Source organism: Boleophthalmus pectinirostris, unplaced genomic scaffold (genome assembly GCF_026225935.1).
Source record: "Boleophthalmus pectinirostris isolate CB_2022bp ecotype Guang Dong unplaced genomic scaffold, ASM2622593v1 HiC_scaffold_6, whole genome shotgun sequence".
NCBI lineage: Eukaryota > Metazoa > Chordata > Actinopteri > Gobiiformes > Gobiidae > Boleophthalmus > Boleophthalmus pectinirostris.
Genome location: NW_026571447.1, coordinates 18,634,001 through 18,656,484, shown reverse-complemented (window position 1 = coordinate 18,656,484; position 22,484 = coordinate 18,634,001). Strand labels below are relative to the sequence as shown.

The following is a 22,484-nucleotide window of genomic DNA, read 5'->3' as shown; positions in this document are numbered from 1 at the left end:
TCACGAATGGGCAGATAAACTCACCAGGTGGAAGAAGAGCTCCGAGGCACTCCGATATGCTTATGTTATTTATTTTTATATGCAGTATAGAAAGCGCTCCCAACATACATTAGTTGCCTCTATTGTCTTCCCCGCTCTCCTGATTTATAAAGTGTTCACTTAAATATTGCTAAATAGTTTGAATATACTTTAACATGCACTTTTCTCAATTGGCCCTTGGTTTCTGAAGAAGTGTCAAATGTAAATATATGCATATATGCAATGCAGCAGTTTCGGGGGAAAAGCATTACTTGCGTCTAAAATTATAACAACCACCAGTCTAAACTCTCAATCTTACCTGTAAAATGAGCATGAGATCCAACTGTTGTAAGATAATTTTATCTATATGGTATGTCCTGCCTTTGTATGCCAATCGGTTTAATTTTATTTTTATTTTTTCCCATAAGTTTTATATAGCGCTTTTCTGGACACTCAAAGACGCATTACAGAGCATTATTCATTCACTCCGATGGTAATAAGCTACTAATGTAGCCACAGCTGCCCCGGGGCAGACTGAGGGAAGCAAGGCTGCCAGTCTGCGCCATCGGCCCCTCCGACCACCATGTTAAACATGTGTGAATGAAACACAGGTATATTTCAGCCAGCCAATAGTGACAAAAATGAATGTCTGTTTCTGGCATTCATTAATTCTATATAGCCTATACATATTACATATATTTATTATTCATATCTAGAATTTTGGCCTAGATGCCCCTCCAAAAAATGATACCAGCTGCCACTGGTCACTAGTTCCAAGGTGGAGCAAAGCATCCGGACAGAAATGTGGATCTGGTCTGGTTCGTCATAGGCCTATTTTGTTCTGAGCGGCTCATGTCCCGCTCCCTTGGTTTTTTCCTGGGGTTTCCAGCTATTACACAGAATAAGACCCCATGGACACGGGGAGGGCATCTGACACACAGAGCCATTTCCGAGCATGTTTGTAGAGGTCTAAACTACACGATTTGCAGCTATTGCACAGAATAAGACCCTGAGGCTCTTAATTTGTTTATTCTCATTAATTACTGGTTGATTCTTCTGATTGATCAGTTTTCTTCTGCCATGTTCCCAGTTGGACTTAATATTAGTTTACTTTAACTTAAATTCTCTTAGGTATGTTAGATTAATTTAACAGAATGCAATTCATATGAATAAAAAATGGAGAAACCCCTTGTGATGATCTAGAAAAAAATACATTTGATTTATATTTATTTTAACTAGGACATATGCTGTACAATGGTTTAATAAATTCATAGTATAAAATATATGCAAACATGGCTTATTTAGCCTAACCTTTTAATGTATTTGTGTCTGAAGACTTAAAAAGACTTGAAAATCTAAGTATAGGACTTGGACTCAACTTAAACTTGTGGACCACTGACTTGGGACTGGACATGGACTTGCCTGTCTTTGACTTCGGACTTGACTTGGACTTGAGGCCAAAGACTTAGACTTACTTGAGACTTGCTGAACAATGACTTGGTCCCACCTCTGGTTAGGTGTATAGTGAACTAAATATATCTAAGCCTATGTAAGATTTTCTATTTCCTGCATTGCGTTGAAACTGATTTATTTTTACATTAGGGTATATAATTTATGAATATAGGCTTAACCTACAAAGTAGGCTAGTCTATTCTTAAAGCAATGTAACTTGGAAGTCTCTCTCTATTCAAGCAAAGCTTAAATTCCTCTAAACAGCCAGTGGCACTGCAGCTGATCATGCGTCACAAGGATTTACTCTCGGAGCAACTCTTTCTGTTTTTCTGCTTTACTTTCTGTATCACATTTTTCCTGTCCTCGTACCCCTGTACCAAGCTTTATCAGTTACAATGACTCATACTAGGATGATCTCCCTCCACAATTTATTTAGGTTATTATAATGATTCACACATTTTTAAGTGAATTTTTTTACTTCTAATACTATTAGGTCTATTACTTCTACTGCAACTGCAACTTCTAACGCCAGTCCTATGCTCTAGATTGGTTAATCATAAATTGATGCTCTTTTACCTCTAATGCGTGTACTATTTTAAGTTATTAAGTTTAAAATTATTAAATTATTTACATTTTTAATTATTAATTATTATTATTATGTTAATACGTTTTTAATTATTAAAAGAGAAAAACAAATCAATAATCTGAAATATTACTGAAGTTGTGAAGAGTTCCAATATTTTTTATTATTCATAATCACTTAGCCACCAATAATTTTATTCAATAATTGAATGACACAATACATCTACAGAGAGCTCTTCTGAACAGCAAATATTCACAACATAAGACGACACGCACTCATAAAACAACTTTATGCTATACAGTGTACTCACAAACCACAGCTGAAATGGATACAGTGGCTTTTGATTTGTAAACCTGGTGATACACTATTGAAACAGCTATACACACAAACACAAATGGAATGATAAACGCTCACTTCACATCAATGATTTGGTTTGTAAACAAAAACAATATTTAAAATAGTTTTGTCCCTTTAGAAACCTCAACCAGTTCACCACTAGGTGAGGGCATGCAGCGATGTGATTTCAGCAGCTCAATGTGCAGTGGTGACAATGAGGCCTATGGACAATAACATGACGGTGGGAGAGGGTGTAACCAAAAACATAAATTAAGAAACCGTGAAAAACGGTTGTCGTTTTGGGCTTTAGGGTTTGAAGTCCAGTAGGTTGCAGTCAATCTTATAGTAGACGTAAGGGTAATATTCCTGCTGGCTCAGGTTCAGTCCCGGGATGTCCATTGCAGACTGAGAAACAAATTAATAACAATAATTTATTGATTATTTATGATGTATTCCAGCCAAATGCATCAACATCTGACTAGGTAATTATTGTTAGACTTTTCTAAAAAAAAAAAAAAAAATCCCCAATCATAACTGCTGGTCTATGTGACTGACCTGCACATAAAATAATAATAATACTAATTTGTCAGTTCACAAATTTATGAGAATCAGTCTTGATTGACTCCCAGGAGTCATCCCAGACTGACAATGTGTTGACCTCAGACTGCTACATAGTGTGTATCCATATGACTTTTGCCAAGTTAGCTGTGGTGATTGAAGTTGTAATAAGGGCATTTAAACAGAAGAGGGCACAGCAGTAAAGCTTTAGAAAAAGCCTTACTCCTCAATCTTATCTATTAAAAAGTGAAATATAATGTTGCACAATGTCTGTTAATAACTGATAAAAAAGTGGAAACAAATATACTCACATCAATTATAGCTGCTGCACTGCTGTCCAGATGTTTGTAAAGATCATTGAGCACTTCTCTCAGTTTCTTCATGTTCTTCTTGTTTGGCTGAAGAAGCATGGCCTGGAAGTTCACTGGAAGCCCATACCTATTAAAAAAATATGACATTAAGTGTGTATTTTTTTGTATTCATGAAAACATATTGATTATCTTTATCGTTTAGATATTTAAAACACGGGAGTAGAAGTTACAATTCATTATTATACCTGAGAACAGACTCCACAAATACCCTTAGTGCTTTAATGTGAATCCAGGCAATGAACGCCTCACTGAAGTTAACTTTGAGCCATCGCACAAGTGGTCCCTGCAAAGAGCAAAGTAAGTTAAGAAAAAAAAGAAGAAAAAAAAAGATCAACAGTGTGATGCAGAAATTAAGTATTGTGTTACATAATGTGAATTGAAGGGAGTTATTGTTACTTCTTAACTGTCACAATATTTTATTTAGAAATTGTAATGATTAAAAATCACAACTGCTCTTGCTTTGCTCCATATCTGAAAAGGTTAGGTGGTTAAAACGCTTTTAGAATACTTAACAAAAATGCTTGGGTCACTCTGGTGGATCAAGAGAACTGCATGGTCTGTTATTGTCAAAACAAACCGGGTGAAAAAAAAAATAATAATAACTCAGAGGATTGAAAAACACTACTACTACTACTACTACTTTATACTCTGGTATTCCTAGCAGTCTCCCATCCAAGTACTAACCAGACACAACCCTGCTTAGCTTTATAAATCAGATGAGACTGAACATCGTCATGGCGATGTTATGGCTACTCACAAATTGTTTCTTTTTATCGGTGGACAGCCGAGTCATCTCCTCTTTGTCTGCCTTCATCTCCTCTTCATTGTATTGAAACTCTCTGACTGTGAATCTAAAATTAAGATTAAGTTTATTATCTGTGGATATCAGTTTCATTAAGAATTAAGAATTGTAATAATGATAAGATTTCACCGGCATTAGTGACAAAACACATCAAAAAGCTGTTTAAACCATTTCACAGACATTCATCTATTTAGATTGATATAGTTTAGTCTAGCATTATGTATTTACACATCTTACTTATTCTCTCTGGCTTTGTGCTTGAAGTCATCTATGGCTTTTCTAAACAGAGTGACACTGAACAATCCACTGTCATAGTCTTCAAATAACAAACTGTAAAGAAGAAACATTTATAATTAACTAAACAAAATTAAGTAAAATAGGTAAAAGCATACATACAGAGTATATAGACCTATATAAACCTCCAGAATTCATTTTGATTTCTTACTTCGATGATCGAGGCACTACCATCTCTGCGAGAGTTTCATATGTTTTCTGCCACTCAGGGTAAGCAGTCCTGAAATCATTATTACAAGTTAAAATCACTTAATATTATTATTTATTTAACAAAGAACAATATAAACATACTTTGGTACAACCACCAGCATAGTGATCAAGTACTCTGAATCAAGTACAAAATCATCTTTCTTCACAATGTCAGCCAGGCTTCTGGTGAGCAGGCTCCCTCTGGTGGAAGAGAAGAGAAATTGCAAACAAAACGTTAATTATCAGAGTAACTTCTTTGAGTGAACAGCAAATAGATCATGATAGGCAAAACACATGTACATGTTAAAAGTTTGCTGTGAATAAATTATAGTAATAACTGTATAATATCCTTTGGCTATCACTATCCAGAGCACTTGACAACCAACCCAAAGGTTGGCGGATTGATTCCCGCCCCAGTGGGTATTGTTGCTGTCCTTAAACCACCCAGTGGAGTACTATTGGGTGTCCAAAATTTTATATGATAATTATTATATATTGTTCCCATTATCTAGGTCTAGGACTTCCCAGTGTTGAGGGTTTTATGTGATAATATGGATTTTTATTTTTCAGGGGAAAAAAAAGCAAACCCAGTATCTACTTACGCATTCTTTCTTTCCAGGTTTTGCAGGTTTCCTTTCAGATTATTGTACGCTGAGGCTCTGGTCTTTAGGTCATTGTCAATTTGAGTAACTTGCTGAAAAGAACAAATAGTGACATTACAAACATATAGTCAAGAAAAGAAAGTAGCAGTTACAAATCTTTAATCTTACCTTTGAGATTATTTCAGAGATGTTTTTGAGTGATTGTTTAATAGGGTACTTTGCCATGTCCCATTGAAATCGTGTAATGTAGGTCACAAGATCCACTGAAAAAATATTGCCATAATAATTATAATTATAATTATACATTGCACAAAACAGACCAATTAAATATTAATAAAGTAATTTATTTATGTTAATAAAAGAAGAAGAAACAATGAGCAAACAATCATGGACTATGGAGTTAAGCTCGAACAAAACCACTATGATAAACTGAGTAATATTAGGGAATCTTTAATATTGTGTTCTTACAATACTGCCAAGACTGTGATGTTCCTACTATTTTATAACCAGTTAAACAGAGATGTAAAAATGTTCCTCTTAACCTCCATTGGCCAACAGATTCTCTTGGACTTTGTCTCGACTGTCCTCCAGCACGTCGGCCATGTACTGAGCCACCTTCTTCACCACACTGTGAACAAGCAGCAGACATCAAAACGCAGCTCGCCAACATAAGCTGTACCCGCCGAAATGATGGAAACCTCACATTCACACAGCCATTCTGACCTCATTCTCCAGGTGTAACACAAACACTGGAGCACATCAAACACCTTCACATTTTTCTGCAGAACTAATGCTATGACAGGGAGATTTATAACATGGTAGACACTGAGTTCAAGGATGTGTACAATAACTTCAAAAGGAGAAGAGAAAATATTCATGCAAAGCCTTGTACAGAAGTGTTAAGGAGCCCATATTAGGCTATTTCCTGATCTCTGTTATAATGTTTCTTCCTCATCAAAAACATACCCAGCATTGTGTTTTGTTTCATTCACACATAACACACAGATTTAGGAGTTCTTCTCTCAAACAGAAAACACACTGTTCCAGCTTGTGATGTCATGTGGTAATGCAGGAAGTGCTCCATTGTAAACTGGTTAACCGGAAAACTACCACTTCATGACATCACAAGGTGGAACAGACTATTTTGATCTTTGGAGATGTTTTTGAGGAGGTAACAGCATTCTAACATGGCATAAAACTCACAATAATTAATTCTGTGTAATTTAGGATCTTTAACTATGCATAATAATGAACAATTCTTCACAATATAAGGATGAGTTGGATGTTTATTATATAATAATTACTTGATCAACAAGCAAATACTGTCAAGGATAAAAAGTTGCCTTTGCAACACTGTATGTACTATAGAGGATTTTACTTGCAGAAACTAGACATACAATATCAGAAACACTTTGAATTAAGTTAGTTAAACAAGTCTAACCTTTCTCACAGCTTTGGAGACATCTACAAAGGAAGTGCGGTCTCTATGTTACACCTCCGTGTTACTTTCTGATGTCAATTTTTCCAAAAGACTATAAATTACACCTCTACAAAAAGACGGCGAAAATGTCAGTGAGAATAAATACAACTAAAGAAAGAGTGGCTGGAGTATCACCCAACTGTAAATGACCAAGTTTAGCCTGAAAACTCTGCTGGCTTCAAGGTGCTGTGAAATTCCACATTGTTACTAAGGATTAGGGAATGGTAAGCGACTACATCATAAAACCTCTGAACAGGAACACACTCTGTATTCAACAACATACAATACTACAAAACATACAACAAAATTAATTATAAATAAGTATATTATCAAATCATATGAAACGCATCCTAATGACAGTTATTTTTGCTATTTACTTTGAATTTATTATTATCATTTATATTTTTGCTCTTTGTTATTATACTGTGTGAACTACTGTGCTCAAATAATTTATGTTATCAATTTATTTTAGTTTATTTAGTAGGGACAGTGTACATTAATCAACATTTCTGTAAATGTACCAAAATTAGCCAGGAAGGCTATTTTCCCTGTCCAGGGACTGCAGATGAAAAATGTCCCTTATGCATCAATACAGTTTATCTAACTCTAAATTAATTCTGCAGTTATTCAGACAGCAAACTGCAGCATGATAATTGTGTGAAAGTTTGAAAAAAGAGAAAGCATACCCTTCCACAAAGGAGTCTAGTTTGGCCAGCTCATCTGAGAGTCCCACCAGAACGTCTAGAGTCCCCACCTAGTTTGGGACAAAAAGGACAAAAGCCAAATGTCAGCAGATTAAGACTTGACTTCAGAGGTGTTTTTTCAGTTGGGTTGACGGGTTGGGGATCGCTCAGTGAACACCAACTTCAGATACAGGGGCCCAATATGATTAGGATGGCGCCTTTTTGTCCATAGCCACTCATGCATCAATAAATGTTCCTAGAGTGTGGCTAGTACCAAGGTCAGGCGGGTCACTTGGCCACCAGTGCAGAAAGGACTGCAGCAAGATTGGTCTGGCTACGCTTTTGGACCAAGCCTTCAAAAATCTTCCAACATGCAGGCAGTAGATGTCCAAAAAAACAGCTTTCTAAACAACTATGTGACTTATTCTTGACAGCGGATGCATAAGGTAAGCCCATTCAATATTATAATGTTTAGAATTGTAAGATTTTATATTATTAGTACATGCTACCAATCTGTTTTATCTGCTACTTTTAATTAACCACATTTGTTCTGAGAGATGATTGTCAAAATGTGCTAAATCTAAGGCATTATTTTAAATCTTTTTTTTTTGACACTTCTCCGCTCTGATCACAGCCATAAAATGAATGCAATATTTTTGTAATATTTCATGCAATGCATAAATCGTCCTACAATTTCCATTGATAGAAATAGTATGAACATGTATTAAGATATCTTCATCATGCAAAATTAGGTTCTTGTAGAAAGGATGCATAAGGTATGCTGAAGTGTACAACGATTTTGGTGTTGTGTTTTATGCAATAGATCAGAGCTAAAGTCCAGATTCCACAAAAACATTGTCATGCAACAATCATACTTGTTTTTATGTAGTTTGCCTGTGCATCAGTAATGATTTGGTCTAGATGATTTACCTTCAGGTCGGGAATACTGAACTTGTGGTTGGTAGACAGAACATTGGGTCGAGTAGTGGCTGCCATCATTTTATCCCATGTTTGCTGGCAAGTCTTCTCTCCAGGAGCAGAGATCAGCCAAAACTCAGTCATGTTTTTTACACCGGTGGAGCTTGTATGAACTGAAACATATGACTTGTTAGACTTGAAATTGGGAAGTGCTTATGTTGCTTAGCAAGTATGAAAATACAAGTAAAAGTACGTTACTTTAGGATAGTAGTTTATTTTAGTGTTGTTTTTTTTTTAGGTTTTAACGCTGTTCAGGGTTTTTCATCTTGGCACTGTTTTCCTTTATACAATGTAGGTAATTGTATAATGGTTACCATAAAATCAACTATTTATATATTCCAACCTGTCTATTTCTGTGCAATTGCGATTAAGCAAAGCTGTAATGACATTTAAGGCACGAAATGTTGACAATAATGATTGTTAAGGTCAAGCAAACCTAGCTTATATTAGCCATCTTTTGCGACATCTTTCTGCTATCAGTAAGGCTTGTGATTTGTTGGTTTTACTCACAAATATTACTCACCTCTTTATGCCAAAATATCCAGTTAATATTCGGCTCTTTTTATGCGGTAAATGCCTGAGAATTGATCATAGTGCCAAGTGAAGACAGTTCGTGTGGTCTCCTGACAGCAGCATCAGAGTCAGCTGATCCTGCTGCAAAGAGGAACCGGAAGGCCTCAGTCACTGCACTGCCTACGGAAATAACGGCGCCCCTGCTGCTAAACAACGGGTACTACAGAAGAATAGTAAAAAAGACATATAAAGTTATTGATTGGATTGATCAATTTGTGCTTCTTTGGGGAACAGTAACTCAGATGTTACAGCGGTTGTCTTAAAACAGCAGGGTTAGCTGATTTTCTTTCGTAGCAAGACACCCACGCGGTTGAATATGGCGCGTGAATAGATGATGGTCAGTGAGGCCAAAACCGCAAATTGGCTTGGAGTTTTGATGTTCAGCCTCAGGGCAGTCACAGAAGAAGATTCAAGTCTAGAACGTGAATGATGAATAATAACACTTTGAGAAGCCAAGCAATCAAAGCATTATCAGCCTTTCACTTTACAGCACAGACATGCTACAAAGTTTATTACTGCCACTTATATAATGGATCAAGGGCAACTGAAGATACATAAATAACAATTTGGACAAACAGGTAACATTCTAATTAATTTATTTTGGTATAGTGTGTCCTTAGACATTTTAATAAAAAATGCTTGATGACATTATAATGACACAATGGATATATTGCGAATGAAACCATTAATCAGTCATTTCTGTCCACATTCCTTTGGCATAACTCTGGGGCATTATCCAAGAGCTGTGCACACTTAGGAGTACCTAAATTTGGAAAAGCTGGGTCAGGTTTCCTGACTTTGGGTGTCTCCTGTTCAGAATTTGAGGAAAACGCCCCCAATGGGACATGTTTATAGTTCAGTGGGTCTGGGGTGCATTGTTTGGGACACAATGGTTGAGCCGCCTGGAGCCAACCCTTGACATCAAACACAGGGTGAGTTTGCCCCTATCTGGAGCGCGGCCAGTCTGTGGATGTTATCGTTCAGGACAGACGCACTGTAATCAGTCTGGAGCCTTTGGCCCACTGCAGGGGCCGTGGCACACACACAAAACAAAGATTAAACAATAAATTGATTAGAAATTCTGACATAAATATGATAATTATAAAATAATTAAAACTTTAGGTCATCACACATCAATTAATTAATTTATCTTTTTTAGCACGTTCTTTTTATGGCTCATTCACACACCTTGTCCCATGTTGGTCCAGTAGCCCTGTCTGGAGGATGGTCTGCCTGCCAGCTGTTTGTACCCATGATGTTATTATTTTACCTATAGTTAACCTGCCCAGGGACTACAAGTGGAAATTTGCACTGGTGCTACAACCTGGTACAATGCACCTCTCCTGTTACGGTTAATGTATATTGTGCACTGTCCCTGTCTCATTAAATAAGCTAAACTAAACCTGTTACGATATACCATTAAACTTATTTATCTCCATGGAGACAAGCAGGTGCTGGTACCAGGCCAAATTACAGATCAGATCAGTGTGGAGAGATCTGTGGAGAGGTGATCTCATTCACAGTAAGACTGAATTTTTCCAAGGTATTTCTTTAGTGATAAGAGCACCTAAAATAAAAACAAGTTATGTTAGGGTTAGGGTTACCATACAGTTGTATATTCCAGGCAAAACAATAAAATCTCCATGTTGACAAACCAGTAGCGCACCCTTCACCAGAAAAAATAATGCACCTTTTAAGTGCTGCAGAATGAGACTTGATTGTGTGTTTATGTTCATGAACTGTATTTTCATTCAAGTAAGCAGAAGAGCAAAAGTCTACATCCTTCAGAACACATTTTATGGAAATGGTGAATTCCACTCAGAAGACACGTAAACGAAATGCCTTTCATAAAATCAGGATTTATGTCCAATGGATAACAAAGAGAGCACGAGGGCAAGCTACGTTATTGCTTAGGTTATCACCACATGGGCCTGAGGAAATTGCTAAGAAGTGGGTTGGGTTAAGGTGTAGACATTACTTTTAGATAAAGCTCCTATTGAGCAAATGCATTCTTTCTTGACATAACCCTCTCAGTTTATCCCAAAAAAGAACAAACAGTATGGGTACAAATAACAAGTGGACCAATGGACGTTTATTTACAAAAACATATGAAATGCAAGCTTCCCCTTTGGTCATTCAGGGTTAATCTCTGGTCTTTTTCATTAGGTAGCAGTGATGTAATCTGTTTGCAGTGTTTGCAAATAGGAATTCCTGGTGTACAATGCAGCCACTGGAGTATTTGCTTCAACTGTGGTGGGTGGTACTCATGTGGCAGACTCGCATACCCAGTAGATGTAGTGACTGGGACAAACAATGGAAATCAAACATTGTGCTTTACTGGAAGCCACTTTAGATGCTATGTGTGATTAAACATAGTACATAGCCTGTTTGTGACGGTGAAAGCACACACAAAACACGGAACAGCTTTTGTAATATGGACCATGTGCAAGCCTCTACAATGGGCTAAATAGTTTTATTATTACTGTTATTGTGGTCCCTTCCCCAAGGTGTACTTACAGTTCTCCACAACATATTTATGTTGATTAAACACTAAGGACATAGGCTAGAATCCCATTTCTTAAATTTGTAGATTAGCATTATATCATCTTCTTCCTATTTCACTTTGATGCATAGGCACCCATAACAAAAAGTATACAGCATGCCACAGGCCCTATAGCCTATTTAGTCGGAGAGGAACCACCTATTCCCCCTGGGTTGTGTTCACACAGCAGCAGGGGCTGAAGGTGTGTGAACATGATCAAATTTTGTATTACTAAGTGCATATGGCATGCTAGACTACTCATTTCACTAAAACTTTGTGAAGATCATTATGTTTCAGATTTGACAAATCTTGCCTATATTTTTTTCTATTTTGACAATTATATCATTTTACTTACACTTACAGTGCATACAGGTAATTTCATAACTGCATGCACTGTAATGAAATTTCATAACTGCATCCTTAATAAGGGCCAAAACTAAACAAAATGAAAACAAAATTACACAATAATTATGATTAGACAAATATCTGTTAACATTAAAACTACCACTAAATGACATTACAAGGTGGAACAAGGTGCAGACTAATAATCCAGGATTACTCAAACTTGTGTGAATGAAACAAAACACAACTCCAGGGGTGTTTTTGAGGAGGTAAAGCATTATATTACAACTAAGAGCTGCCATGTGTCAGTTTTGCGTAATATATGACCTTTAAGTAGCAGTAAACAAAAGGGTTTTTATTATTTTTATTTTTATTTTTAGGTTTCTACTACCAAAAAGTTCCTGGTCTGACTGAAATCTGCTCCAGAGCAGGAGCAAAAAAAAAAAAAAAGTCCCTATACTCTGCATGAGGTCTTTGCATGTGTTTCACCTCCCTCTCTTAGTTGGCCTTTATGGATGCTGTTAGGCCTATTTTGTGGCAGCTACTAAAATTATATGTCTAACAATATATTTCTTACAACTTTTAATTGCATACTTTTATTATTATTATTATTATTATTATTATTATTATTATTATTATTATTATTATTATTATTATTATTATTATTATTTATCAATCAATCAAACTTTATTTATAGAGCTGTTTACAACACTCAAGGTGACGAGAGTGCTTCATATTAAAACCGACACAAAATAAAAACATAAAAAAAACCATTAAACAATAAAATAAAATAAATTGTGCAAAGTGTCACTCTATTACTTGGTGTTAAAAGATATTGCTATAATTAATTATTATTACTATATAATATTGCACATACTCCAGACTATTATTAATTTCTATGAGTACATATTTGTTGATGTGGAGTTAAACAGTGAGTCCCCTACCCAGCTCAGAGTGGCTGCATGTAGTTGCGCCCTCCTTCACCATTGAGGAGGGAGACATGCAAATTTATCGTCCTGAGGGAAAAAAAAAAAAAAAAAAAAAGCTGCTTGGGCACTGCTTTTTAAAAGGCAGAGACAACGTCTGAAAAATCCAAATGACTCTAGATTTAGGCAACAGCAAGCAACATTGCACTTTTACTCAGACCCAACTTACAGACCACAGTAGCATGGAGCTAGGAATGAAGACACAATATTTTGGAAACTTAAGATGACATTGGAAAGAAAAATGGAGTCACAGGGCAGACGGTAGGAGTTGACAAATCCATTATTTGGATTGATTTGGGTGATAATTCTAAGCTCTTTGCTCTAAATTCGCTCGTTTCGCACTTCTGAGACTATACACCACTGTCTGTATATGTACAAATAAATAATGAATGCACTGGTGTATGATGATAAATTGGTAGGCTTTATTATTAGTTTTATGAAATCCAAAGTTAGTAGCCCTTTATTGTGAAATGTGTTTATTGGCCGGATATTGCTGTTTCCCCGTGTTGCCTTGACTACGGTTGCCCTGGTGTCCGTCAGTCGTGTCGCGCTCGGTCCGTTCGCTGTCGGTGTCCTGCGCTCCCTGCGATCTGCGACCATCAAAACCCTTGAAACGAACCCGTCCATCACGTTCATGGCAGCTTCAGTTTTCTCCTTGGTCTTCACATAACTCTTTAAAAATTCCGCCCAAAAGAAAAAAGCGTTCTGTCCCGTTTTGCGGGTTTACTGCAGATGTAAGTACCGTATGCTTAGCTTAGCGTGTGGTTAGCCTCATCCATAGAGCATCATCCATCATGTTGTTGACAACATTTTTTGACGGTATTTTTTATTTTATTTCTAAAACTATATGTAACTATATGTTATTTGTGTCGTTAGGTTATTTGCCTTGCCAGCTAACGTGATGATGATATGCAGCATCATGTCACCTTCATTAAACCACTTAAAGCTGCTACTATATAAAAATCGTATTATAACAATATTTTTAACGCTTTTAACTTTATGTAAGTTTTTTTTTTTCATTTTGTCAAATAAAGAAGCTGCATCAAACAGTTCATAATCAAACTTGTATGTCCAGTGTACAAACCTTTGCAATACATTTCTTTTTTGTTGTTGTTTTTTTGTAAAAATTTTGACTTGAGAAAGGGACATTAATGTCTTCTACTATATTAACTGTATTGAACAATAAATACATAATAACAGTTATCTAAATTAACCAGTTTCCTGTTCTACAGGTGTACAACAACTATCCCGAGGACCTAGGGGCAGCTCTTTACAGAGAACTGTTTGACTTCAACGCCGAGCCGCCTTGGGATCCTAGCTGATAGTGGACGAGTTCTTCCCCGGACTCATCCATGTGAGTCAGCTAATGTTACTGTTACTGAGCTGAAGGTTAATTATGTTAAACAATTAATGTAAGTGCAGTTGCTTCTAGTATACAAATAAAACATCTCCTCATACGTCACAAAAAACAAAATTAAAATAAAAAAAAACATCAAGAGGAATAAATTGATAAAATTGCCAAGAGCAGTGGCCTAGTTAAGTCAGAAATGGCTTGTACTTCAGATGCTGCACAAATCAGATCTATTTTCAGAGATTCTATTAAAATGATTGTCATACTTTCTTGACAACATTTGTATTGGCTATTAATATCTCAGTCTAAATCATTACAGATGCACTATTTACACGACAAAAGTGGTATGCTTTTGTAGTGATGGGTTTGCCACCTGCTTGTCTCCATGGAGATTTTATTGCTTTGCTTACAGGTGTTTTATTGCTTATAAAATGCCTTTATACAGACATGACTAGGGCTGTAGTCCTTCAGTCTCTTAGTCAGTTAATCGGCTGATGGAGTTGTCTACCAAACTTTGTCTTAAGGCTACACACTACAGAAGAATTTGCCTTATGTTGGCTGCCAGTTGCTTCTCCCCAAGTTCAGAGAGGCATGACCCGACTTTGTGTCTTCGTGTGTGGTGTCATTGTGATTCTGAGCTGCTCTAACATATATCGTAACTAAACGTCAGCTACGCTACGTTAACAGCGAATAAAACAGAGTGTCAGGGCAGAGGAGTGATGGACACAGAGGCACAACATACAAACAGGAAATAGTGAAACACTGTAAATATAAAATTCAGCATCTCATCCACATTGTCCATAGAATTTGTCCTCTACAAATAATAACACCCAGTCCACAAAACAGTGCTGTGAATCCAATTTGAAGATTTCTTTAAAAGTAAAAAGGCAAGAGTAGTTCCTCACATGTGTCTGTTTACATTCACACCGCGCACAGATCGAGGTGAAGCTGCAGATAGTGACTCTGCTTCCTGTGTATCATGTATCTGAAGTATTCCACCACATTTCACAAATAATAATAACTCAGTTTTGGCTTGTATCTAAACTAGTGCAGTGCTCTGATCTTTTGAACACACAACAGAGTCTCAAAGCAAGTGGTTTTACTGTAGACAGGAAACAGCTGACACGAGGTGCGCTCACAACTGTGTAGCTTGTGGTATGCAGCCATATCCCACTGTAGTCTTTGCGATCAGAGATTTTAAATCTCATTAGATTCTCCTTGTGTCTGTGATGTGCGCTTTTTGCCACATGTTTAAAAATCGCTTAAGACCGAAAATTCGTAGTGTGTGGCGGCCTTTAGTCAACTAATTACTTTATTTTGAGTTTTATATGGAGGATTTATATGCACAACAACAGAACGGGTAACTGAAGATTTGGAAGTGAATCATGAGTTTCATCTGTCTTTTTTTATATACATACAGTATTTCCTAGTACTATTCTGTTTAAATAGTTTTTTTTGATGAACTGTTGTGCAGTTGTTGTCTTCTGCATGCAATTTATTTCAGATATATAGAGATGTGTAATAGTTTTGAGAGCTTTTTCCAAGTCCCCTTTTTAGTCAACTAATCAATCAACAGGGTATGTTTTTAGCCGACCAAGAATTTCTTTAGACAGCTACAGCACTAGATCTGACCTGTAACTTGGCCTGGTGGCAATAAATGCTTGTCTCCATGGAGATAGATCATTTTAACAGATATAATACATATCACAATGTCATGATTCAATATATCATGATATATCCTGATATTAAACCAAAGGATGGTATATTGTGATTTATCAATAATTCTGTATAATATTGTGGTCAAATACACTTTCACAAGAACTTGGATACTGGATGAAAAATAAAGTATTTGATTTTTAAATCTTGAGAATTGTAAGTGGAACTTATGAATTTTTCATGCACAAGACTTCAAAAAATAGATTCTGACACATTTTGAATCAATATGAGCCACGCAATGAAGTATTGCAGTATATCAATTAACTGATTTTTTTCTTGCACCCTTAATCTTCATGGAGATGAGCAGTACTCCTAATTGCCACAAGAAGAAATTTCTTTACCACACCGTGAGAACCACTGGCTAGTGGAACAAACTCTCTCTTCTGTACTCTCCTCATTTAACCTCTAGGTTAACTGTAGTCTCACCTACAGCTTGTACAGCTTGATGACGCATGCAGCAACGTTACTGGGAGTTAGGTTATGACACTAGTGCCGCCACTATTGTACCTTGACTAATGCTAGGACGAAAAAGAATGATCACGGGTCAGCAGCTATGGAGTACTGGTGATTGTTGGCTGTAATTGATGGCAAACTGTTTGAACCCGGTGGCCCAGACTATGTGTTTGCATAGGCTTTTCAGAAGAATAGCCTCTTCCACAAAGCTCTCCCATAACGTTGAAGCATCTCTGCCCTCTGATTGGAAAATGACTTTTGAAGTGTGCACATAGTTTCAGATCAGATGGATGCGATGCATAAATGTAGCAGGATTAGTGCTAGTGCTGAAATGTCCAGAGGTCGAACAACGAGTTGCATTTAAGTAAAAGATAAAAAGTCAAGCTTTGTTTAAAAAGAACTTTTTTTATTATGCATGAAAATTACACAAGTTTCAATTGTTGTGAAGTATTAACAGTTATATGTCTGATTTACTTTGATAGTTTAACGCATCGGCCAAGGACCCAGGGGCTCGACAAGGAGTAAGCGTGACTACTTTGTACCAATCATATTCTTTATGCCTGTCGGATTAGAAGAAAACGGCTGAGAGGATGAAAGGAATTGCTGATGAACCACAGTACTCTATTGGCCTCTTGGAGGGAGGCACAGCTCTGTGTGATGTGATCGACAATCATATTTATGAGCAATCTCTGGTAAGGCTGATATTTGAAAACTGGTGTTTGAAAATTGGTATTACTGTATAAAACTAGTCCGTTTTTTTCTCACAGTCCAAGAAGAATGCTTTCTTTGTAGCTGACCTGGGAGTTTTAGTTAGACAGCATGTCCTCTGGCGAACTCACATGACGCAGATTCGTCCTTTTTACCCTGTCAGGTGCAACAGTAGTCCAGCAATTATTGAGGTCCTAGCTGCTCTCGGCACTGGCTTCCTGTGTGCTAATAAGGTACTATACTACTTTCTACATTACAGGCCTGTTGTGATTTCATCTGAAACCTACCAGCTGGTAACTTTCTTTGTCTTTCAGTCTGAACTGGAGCTGGTGCAGAGCCGAGGCATCCCGCCTGAAGATATTATCTACAGCGGTGTTTGCAAACAGGTTTCCCAGCTAAAGTACGCTGCTAAGAATGGCATTGACCTTCTTATGTGTGACAGTGAAGTAGAACTACGAAAAATTGCTCGTTCCCATCCCAATGCAAAGTATGTATTTATCTTTTTGTCTCAGCTGTTAATATGACTTGATACACTTGAAATATGTATTGTGGTTGTTAGTGCAGTATTTTTTGGTTTTTGTGCAGGTTGTTACTTCAAGTATCATCAGAAACCTCTTATCCAGATGAAATGAGCATGGCTTTTGGCTGTTCCCTCAAAGATTGTAGGCATCTGCTGGAAAGTGCCAAAGAGCTAGGTGTGCAGGTGGTTGGAGTCAGGTAAAACTGATCATGTCCTATATCTTTATATATTTGAATGGGTGTGTGTGCTTATTCTCAGTTATTCTGTTTATCCCTCAGATGTCACATTTCCAGCTCCTTAGATGATGATGTGTACATTCATGCCATTTCAGATGCCCGTTGTGTATTTGATATGGGAGTAAGTAATATACTGTACATTCTATTATGTTTTGACCCATAATTTTTCTGATGGCCAGTACCTCTGTAATAACTTTTTAATAATAAATATTCTAAAGAAAAATTCACATGCAGAGGTATTTAGGTACCAGATAATTTATCCCACTCTATTTATGCAATCATTTCACAAATCCTTCAAGTTAAGAAAGCTATAATATTTTAATATAATCCAAAAACCAATATTCAATAGATATTTGGTGTAATAGGCCTCTTTCTTTTTTTACAGGAGGATATTGGATTTAATATGAAGATCTTGGATATTGGGGGTGTCTGCTCAGTTCAACTTAATAAAGTTAGTGCATAGTTAATGCCCTCACACTAAAATTGAATGAAGCTGGAAAATCAAATCAAGCTGTGTTACCAAGATAATATGCTTTTTCAGATCAAAAGTACAGTCATGGCTATGGTGGAGCTCTACTTTCCTCCTTCTTCTGGAGTTTCTCTCATTGCTGAACCTGGCAGCTATTTTGTATCCTCTGCTTTCACCCTGGCCGTCAATATAATTTCAAGGGAGATGGTGGCTCGGGACCAGCAAGACCATGGTCAGTTGCATTCTATTAAATGTTAGGCCTTTTGAAATTGCTTATTGACATTAAGAAATTCTCTGTCACCTCCACAGATGACCCTTCTCCAAATGATGAGCAAGCTTTCAAGTATTATATGAATGATGGTGTCTATGGATCATTTGCTGGCAAACTCACTGAAACATTGATCACCACACCATCTGTCCACAAGGTACCACTAATGAATATGTAATAACTACATTGAGTATTTATGGACTCTATTACTGATATATCTAAACATACTAAGTTATCTGCTCTTTTCAGAGCACATCTGTGGATGCCCCAGTGTTTTGCAGCAGCCTGTGGGGTCCCTCGGGGGATGACATGGACCAGATCGTGGAGCACTGCCTCTTGCCAGAGCTTAATGTCGGAGACTGGCTCTTATTCAATAATGCTGGTGCATACGGCTTGGGTCAGCCAGTTTGCACAGAACCGCATGACTCCTCGACCCCTCCTGTGTTTTATGTCATCTGCTCAAGAGAGTGGTAAGATGATATGTAGGCCAATTACTTTTAACAACTAGTATTTTCGTTTGGACTGATGGTTTTTGGGCTTTCTGGATCTTGTTAGCTTGTGAATCCAAAACACAGTTTTGTTGTGAATGTTTTAGTTGACAGAAAAGGTTCTGTTCAGTATTGATTTCAGTATTATTCAATAATAAATACATTTCATTTGATCTCTTTCCAGGTTTGAAATGCAGGACACTGGTGTCACCCAAGAGACTTCTCTGAAGAACTTCTCCTTAATCCCTTACTTTTTGAATTCCTGCCAAACAGCCGCTGCATTCTCTGTTCCAGCTTAGCAGTTGCCCTACATTGAGGCTCTAAACTTTGACTGGTGTCAGTCTGCTTTCTCTGGCCCACATTCCACTTTTTTGTGAAAAACCAGCAGGTAGAGCTTGCTGTGAATGTCACAATAAATGTACATTCATTTCTGTATTTTGCGCTTGTTTGGAAATTAAATGTTGAGCAAAAAGCTTGTAACAAAACTGAGAACTTACATTATAAGCAGTCCTCATTACAGTTAATATCTTCAATAGATTATATTATGAGCTACAGTTATTTATTTCCTTTGCTGTTTGCAGTTTTGTCCATTTACATGAAGTGCTGTATATCACTTGTTGTTTTTATAATTTATATTGTTTTTTGTGTGTTAGGCTACAATGTGAACCTCAATAACTTCATACAACTCATATTATGATTGTAGTATTTTGATTTAAGATTACATAGTGTTATGATAATGTTGACAGTTACACAATTGGACTGAATGCAACTGATGTGCAGACTTTCAACTTAAAAAAAACAACATTTTATTAAAATAGGTGTTGGAGAATTTTTGCAAGAGACTTATTTCAGTTGTAGCATACAATTTACATAATACATTATGCATTCTGTATTTAGTGCAGTAATGGAAATTAATGTGATAATAATCAAAGCATAGAGTTGTTAATTCTGATAAAATATTCCTGTCTGCTTGGGTGTGAATTATGAAGCAGTGTTAAGGGTTCACTATTGAACTGCTGCTAGGCCTAGACAAAGTAAGCTATATTATTCAGTATGTTTTCAGTGTATTCAGTGATGTAGACAGGAAAAAGTGTTTGATGTGTCATGAACCAAACATTAACCTCAAGCTCCCTTTTGCTGTTGTATTGTTGGTTATTTATATTTGTTAAATGTTGTGTGTTAGTACATGTATAATAAGATTTGTGTCAATGGGCATATTTAATAATTAGAGCATTGGCTGTTACTGAAGCTGTTGCTTGTAATAAATAATAATAAACACTTGACAAAACTACACTTAACTACACTTGTTTATTCATGACCAGACCGCAGACAGTGTGTTAAAATAGTGAAAGCAAATATAAACATGCAAGCTGATGTAACAACGTAACAACAACAAAAAAAAGCTCAATTGAGCAGTCCAAATAAACCCTTTTGTCTATTTTTGATTTTTATACAAATAATAATTCATGAGTTTAATCATAATTTGTTAGCCCACAACAATTTACAAATAACAAATATATGCTTTATAGAACAACTGTTGATGAGAGTGTAGTGTAGTGCAAAAGAGCTATCCACAAAAGAGATCAAAATAAAAAGATATAGTTTAATGTTATAATCAGTTAATTTATTTGCTTAAACTATAGTGCAGTTGTCATGTGGGACAGAGGTAGTACAGCAGATTAGAAGAATTTGGTGTGTCTAGACTTAAAGCAACACAGATCTGGAACAAAAGGGCAGCTGTGGAGGCAATACCTTTACTCACAGAGATCTGTCACTGTCTCTCTACCTCCTATGCAGGGATCTTCCTCTAAAGCAGAGCCAGAAAAAAGAAAAATACTGTGTAAAATGATTTAATTAACCTTAAAAGGTAAGTTTTAAAATAGAGGGTCTGAAACCTGTTTGCATGGAATAATCCACAAATTTGCACATCATTTAGCAATCTGTACAAGAGGTGAAAAATATTTTCCCATACAAAGCCATGCAATTTTCATGAAGCAGGTGCAGAACCTCCACAGAAAACCTATATATTCATAGACCGTGCACCTTTAAATTGTATGAAGAAAGCTGGATTTTATAAATTTTTACTTTCATATATTGTACCCTGAAAAGTTACATGGATTGCACTGTTTTAGTTTAATCTATGGTATCTCTGTAAAGTCATCTTGAATATCAGAGTCTTATGGCAATTCCTGCACTACCATAATTCTGTACTGGAATTTTTAATTCTGTACTGGAAAAACCTCAAAGTTGTAGGCTTTTGCAATGACTTGAGAGAAATGTTTATACATGGTTGAAAATAGATTATTGCATTTACCCATAAGGTGCTTGTTTTGTCATCCATAGAGCGGGGGCCAGGTGTGAGCTGACCGGATAGAAATGGACACTGGGCAGAGCAGTGTTCGCAGCTAAAGTTGAGAGGAGTTATTTTAAAGTTCTACTCTCTCCTGAAGTGGTGCTCACATTACGTCGAAGAATTATCAGCCCTGTGGTCTATGGCATTGAAGACCAAGTAACATACTGTTCATGATACTAATATTGGGTATACAGCTGTATTTCACGAAAAATAAATAAATAAATAAAATAAATAAATAAATAGCATACATAAAATTCGACTTTATTGATCTCAGTGGAGAAACTCATTTGTCAATAAAGAGCAAAAAGTAGTAATAGAATTAGAATTAGGCTAAAGTGAAGAAAAATACAGACAAAACAGGAAATACAGAACAAAATTAAGTAAACAATACAGAAACAGCAGGCGCAGAAAAGGCACCAAAAGTAATTGAAAAATAATAAGATAAACCTGAAAAAAGTCACTGAAATGTAACAACATAAACCGGAAACCTATAAAACTATAAAGTAAGCATAGCCTATACCTCTATACCTACCTGTAGCAGCAATGATAAATACCAATAAAGAGTAAGCCCTACGGTTATGATTCCCCAAATCTTCTGTATTCTTTCTGCACTTCTGTCATGTGTAGGTCACATGTAAATTCTGCCATCTGCTGGTAACAGAATATAATATTCTATCTGTGAAGAATCACTTCGAACCATGAGTAGATTTTTATTTTTTCAAGGACAAAGTTTAAAATACATTATAATTATAAAATAGATTTAAAATAGACAATTGGGTTTATTTGTCTACATAAAACTGTAGGCGACTTGGAAGCTTCAACCTCTGTCAATTGTTTTACTAACTAAAGCATACGCACAATAGTAGGCTGTGCTTTATGCAGAATCTTTTCTAAATTTTGTGATTATAACTGTTTCACTTGTTATTAAAATTGCAGACAAATTGGGAATGTTGCTGTCTTTAAAGAGAAAACAGTGTAGGCTTAATAAGGTTTCAACCTGACGGGATAGTTGCAAGCTTCTGTATCCAAGTTACTGAAGACCACATAAGGCCTGAGCTAGCTTTGTCTAAGACTGAAGATGCCTTTCTTCCCTGGGCCAATTTAACACATTTCCTGTTTGTGCTGGAGTCCAG

The 22,484-nt window shown here is 36.4% G+C and overlaps 2 protein-coding genes across 2 annotated transcripts; one reads left to right on the top strand and one right to left on the bottom strand.

The window, feature by feature from the left end:
* Positions 1-2,191: 2,191 nt before the first annotated feature.
* Positions 2,192-9,017, bottom strand: LOC110171694 (V-type proton ATPase subunit C 1-A). The gene is made up of 13 exons (XM_055163394.1): positions 8,870-9,017; positions 8,299-8,459; positions 7,372-7,439; positions 5,748-5,833; positions 5,374-5,468; positions 5,206-5,297; positions 4,706-4,804; positions 4,566-4,634; positions 4,358-4,450; positions 4,076-4,169; positions 3,504-3,601; positions 3,259-3,385; positions 2,192-2,794 (listed from the first exon to the last, which is right to left on the bottom strand). The coding sequence occupies exons 2-13, from the start codon at positions 8,428-8,430 to the stop codon at positions 2,696-2,698; spliced, it is 1,152 nt and encodes a 383-aa protein (XP_055019369.1). The 5' UTR covers positions 8,431-8,459; positions 8,870-9,017; the 3' UTR covers positions 2,192-2,695.
* Positions 9,018-13,345: 4,328 nt separating this feature from the next.
* On the top strand, positions 13,346-20,289 carry LOC110171637 (antizyme inhibitor 1). Its single transcript, XM_020937387.2, has 12 exons — positions 13,346-13,608; positions 14,022-14,143; positions 16,792-17,001; positions 17,077-17,250; positions 17,332-17,504; positions 17,603-17,734; positions 17,816-17,894; positions 18,159-18,224; positions 18,315-18,474; positions 18,552-18,667; positions 18,760-18,980; positions 19,183-20,289. Exons 3-12 carry the CDS (start codon positions 16,900-16,902, stop codon positions 19,295-19,297), a joined length of 1,338 nt encoding a protein of 445 aa, XP_020793046.2. The 5' UTR covers positions 13,346-13,608; positions 14,022-14,143; positions 16,792-16,899; the 3' UTR covers positions 19,298-20,289.
* Positions 20,290-22,484: the final 2,195 nt, after the last annotated feature.

Bases quoted from the DNA above. Each gene is read 5' to 3' on its own strand.
- LOC110171694 (XM_055163394.1), bottom strand. From the start codon at position 8,430: ATGACTGAGTTTTGGCTGATCTCTGCTCCTGGAGAGAAGACTTGCCAG. The intron at 4,805-5,205 runs GTAAGTAGATAC...CTCTTCCACCAG, and splicing joins AACCTGGAAAGAAAGAATGC to AGGGAGCCTGCTCACCAGAA. The intron at 3,386-3,503 runs GTATAATAATGA...TTTTTTTAATAG, and splicing joins TTTGTGGAGTCTGTTCTCAG to GTATGGGCTTCCAGTGAACT.
- LOC110171637 (XM_020937387.2), top strand. From the start codon at position 16,900: ATGAAAGGAATTGCTGATGAACCACAGTACTCTATTGGCCTCTTGGAG. The intron at 17,002-17,076 runs GTAAGGCTGATA...TTTTTCTCACAG, and splicing joins ATATTTATGAGCAATCTCTG to TCCAAGAAGAATGCTTTCTT. The intron at 18,981-19,182 runs GTAAGATGATAT...ATCTCTTTCCAG, and splicing joins GTCATCTGCTCAAGAGAGTG to GTTTGAAATGCAGGACACTG.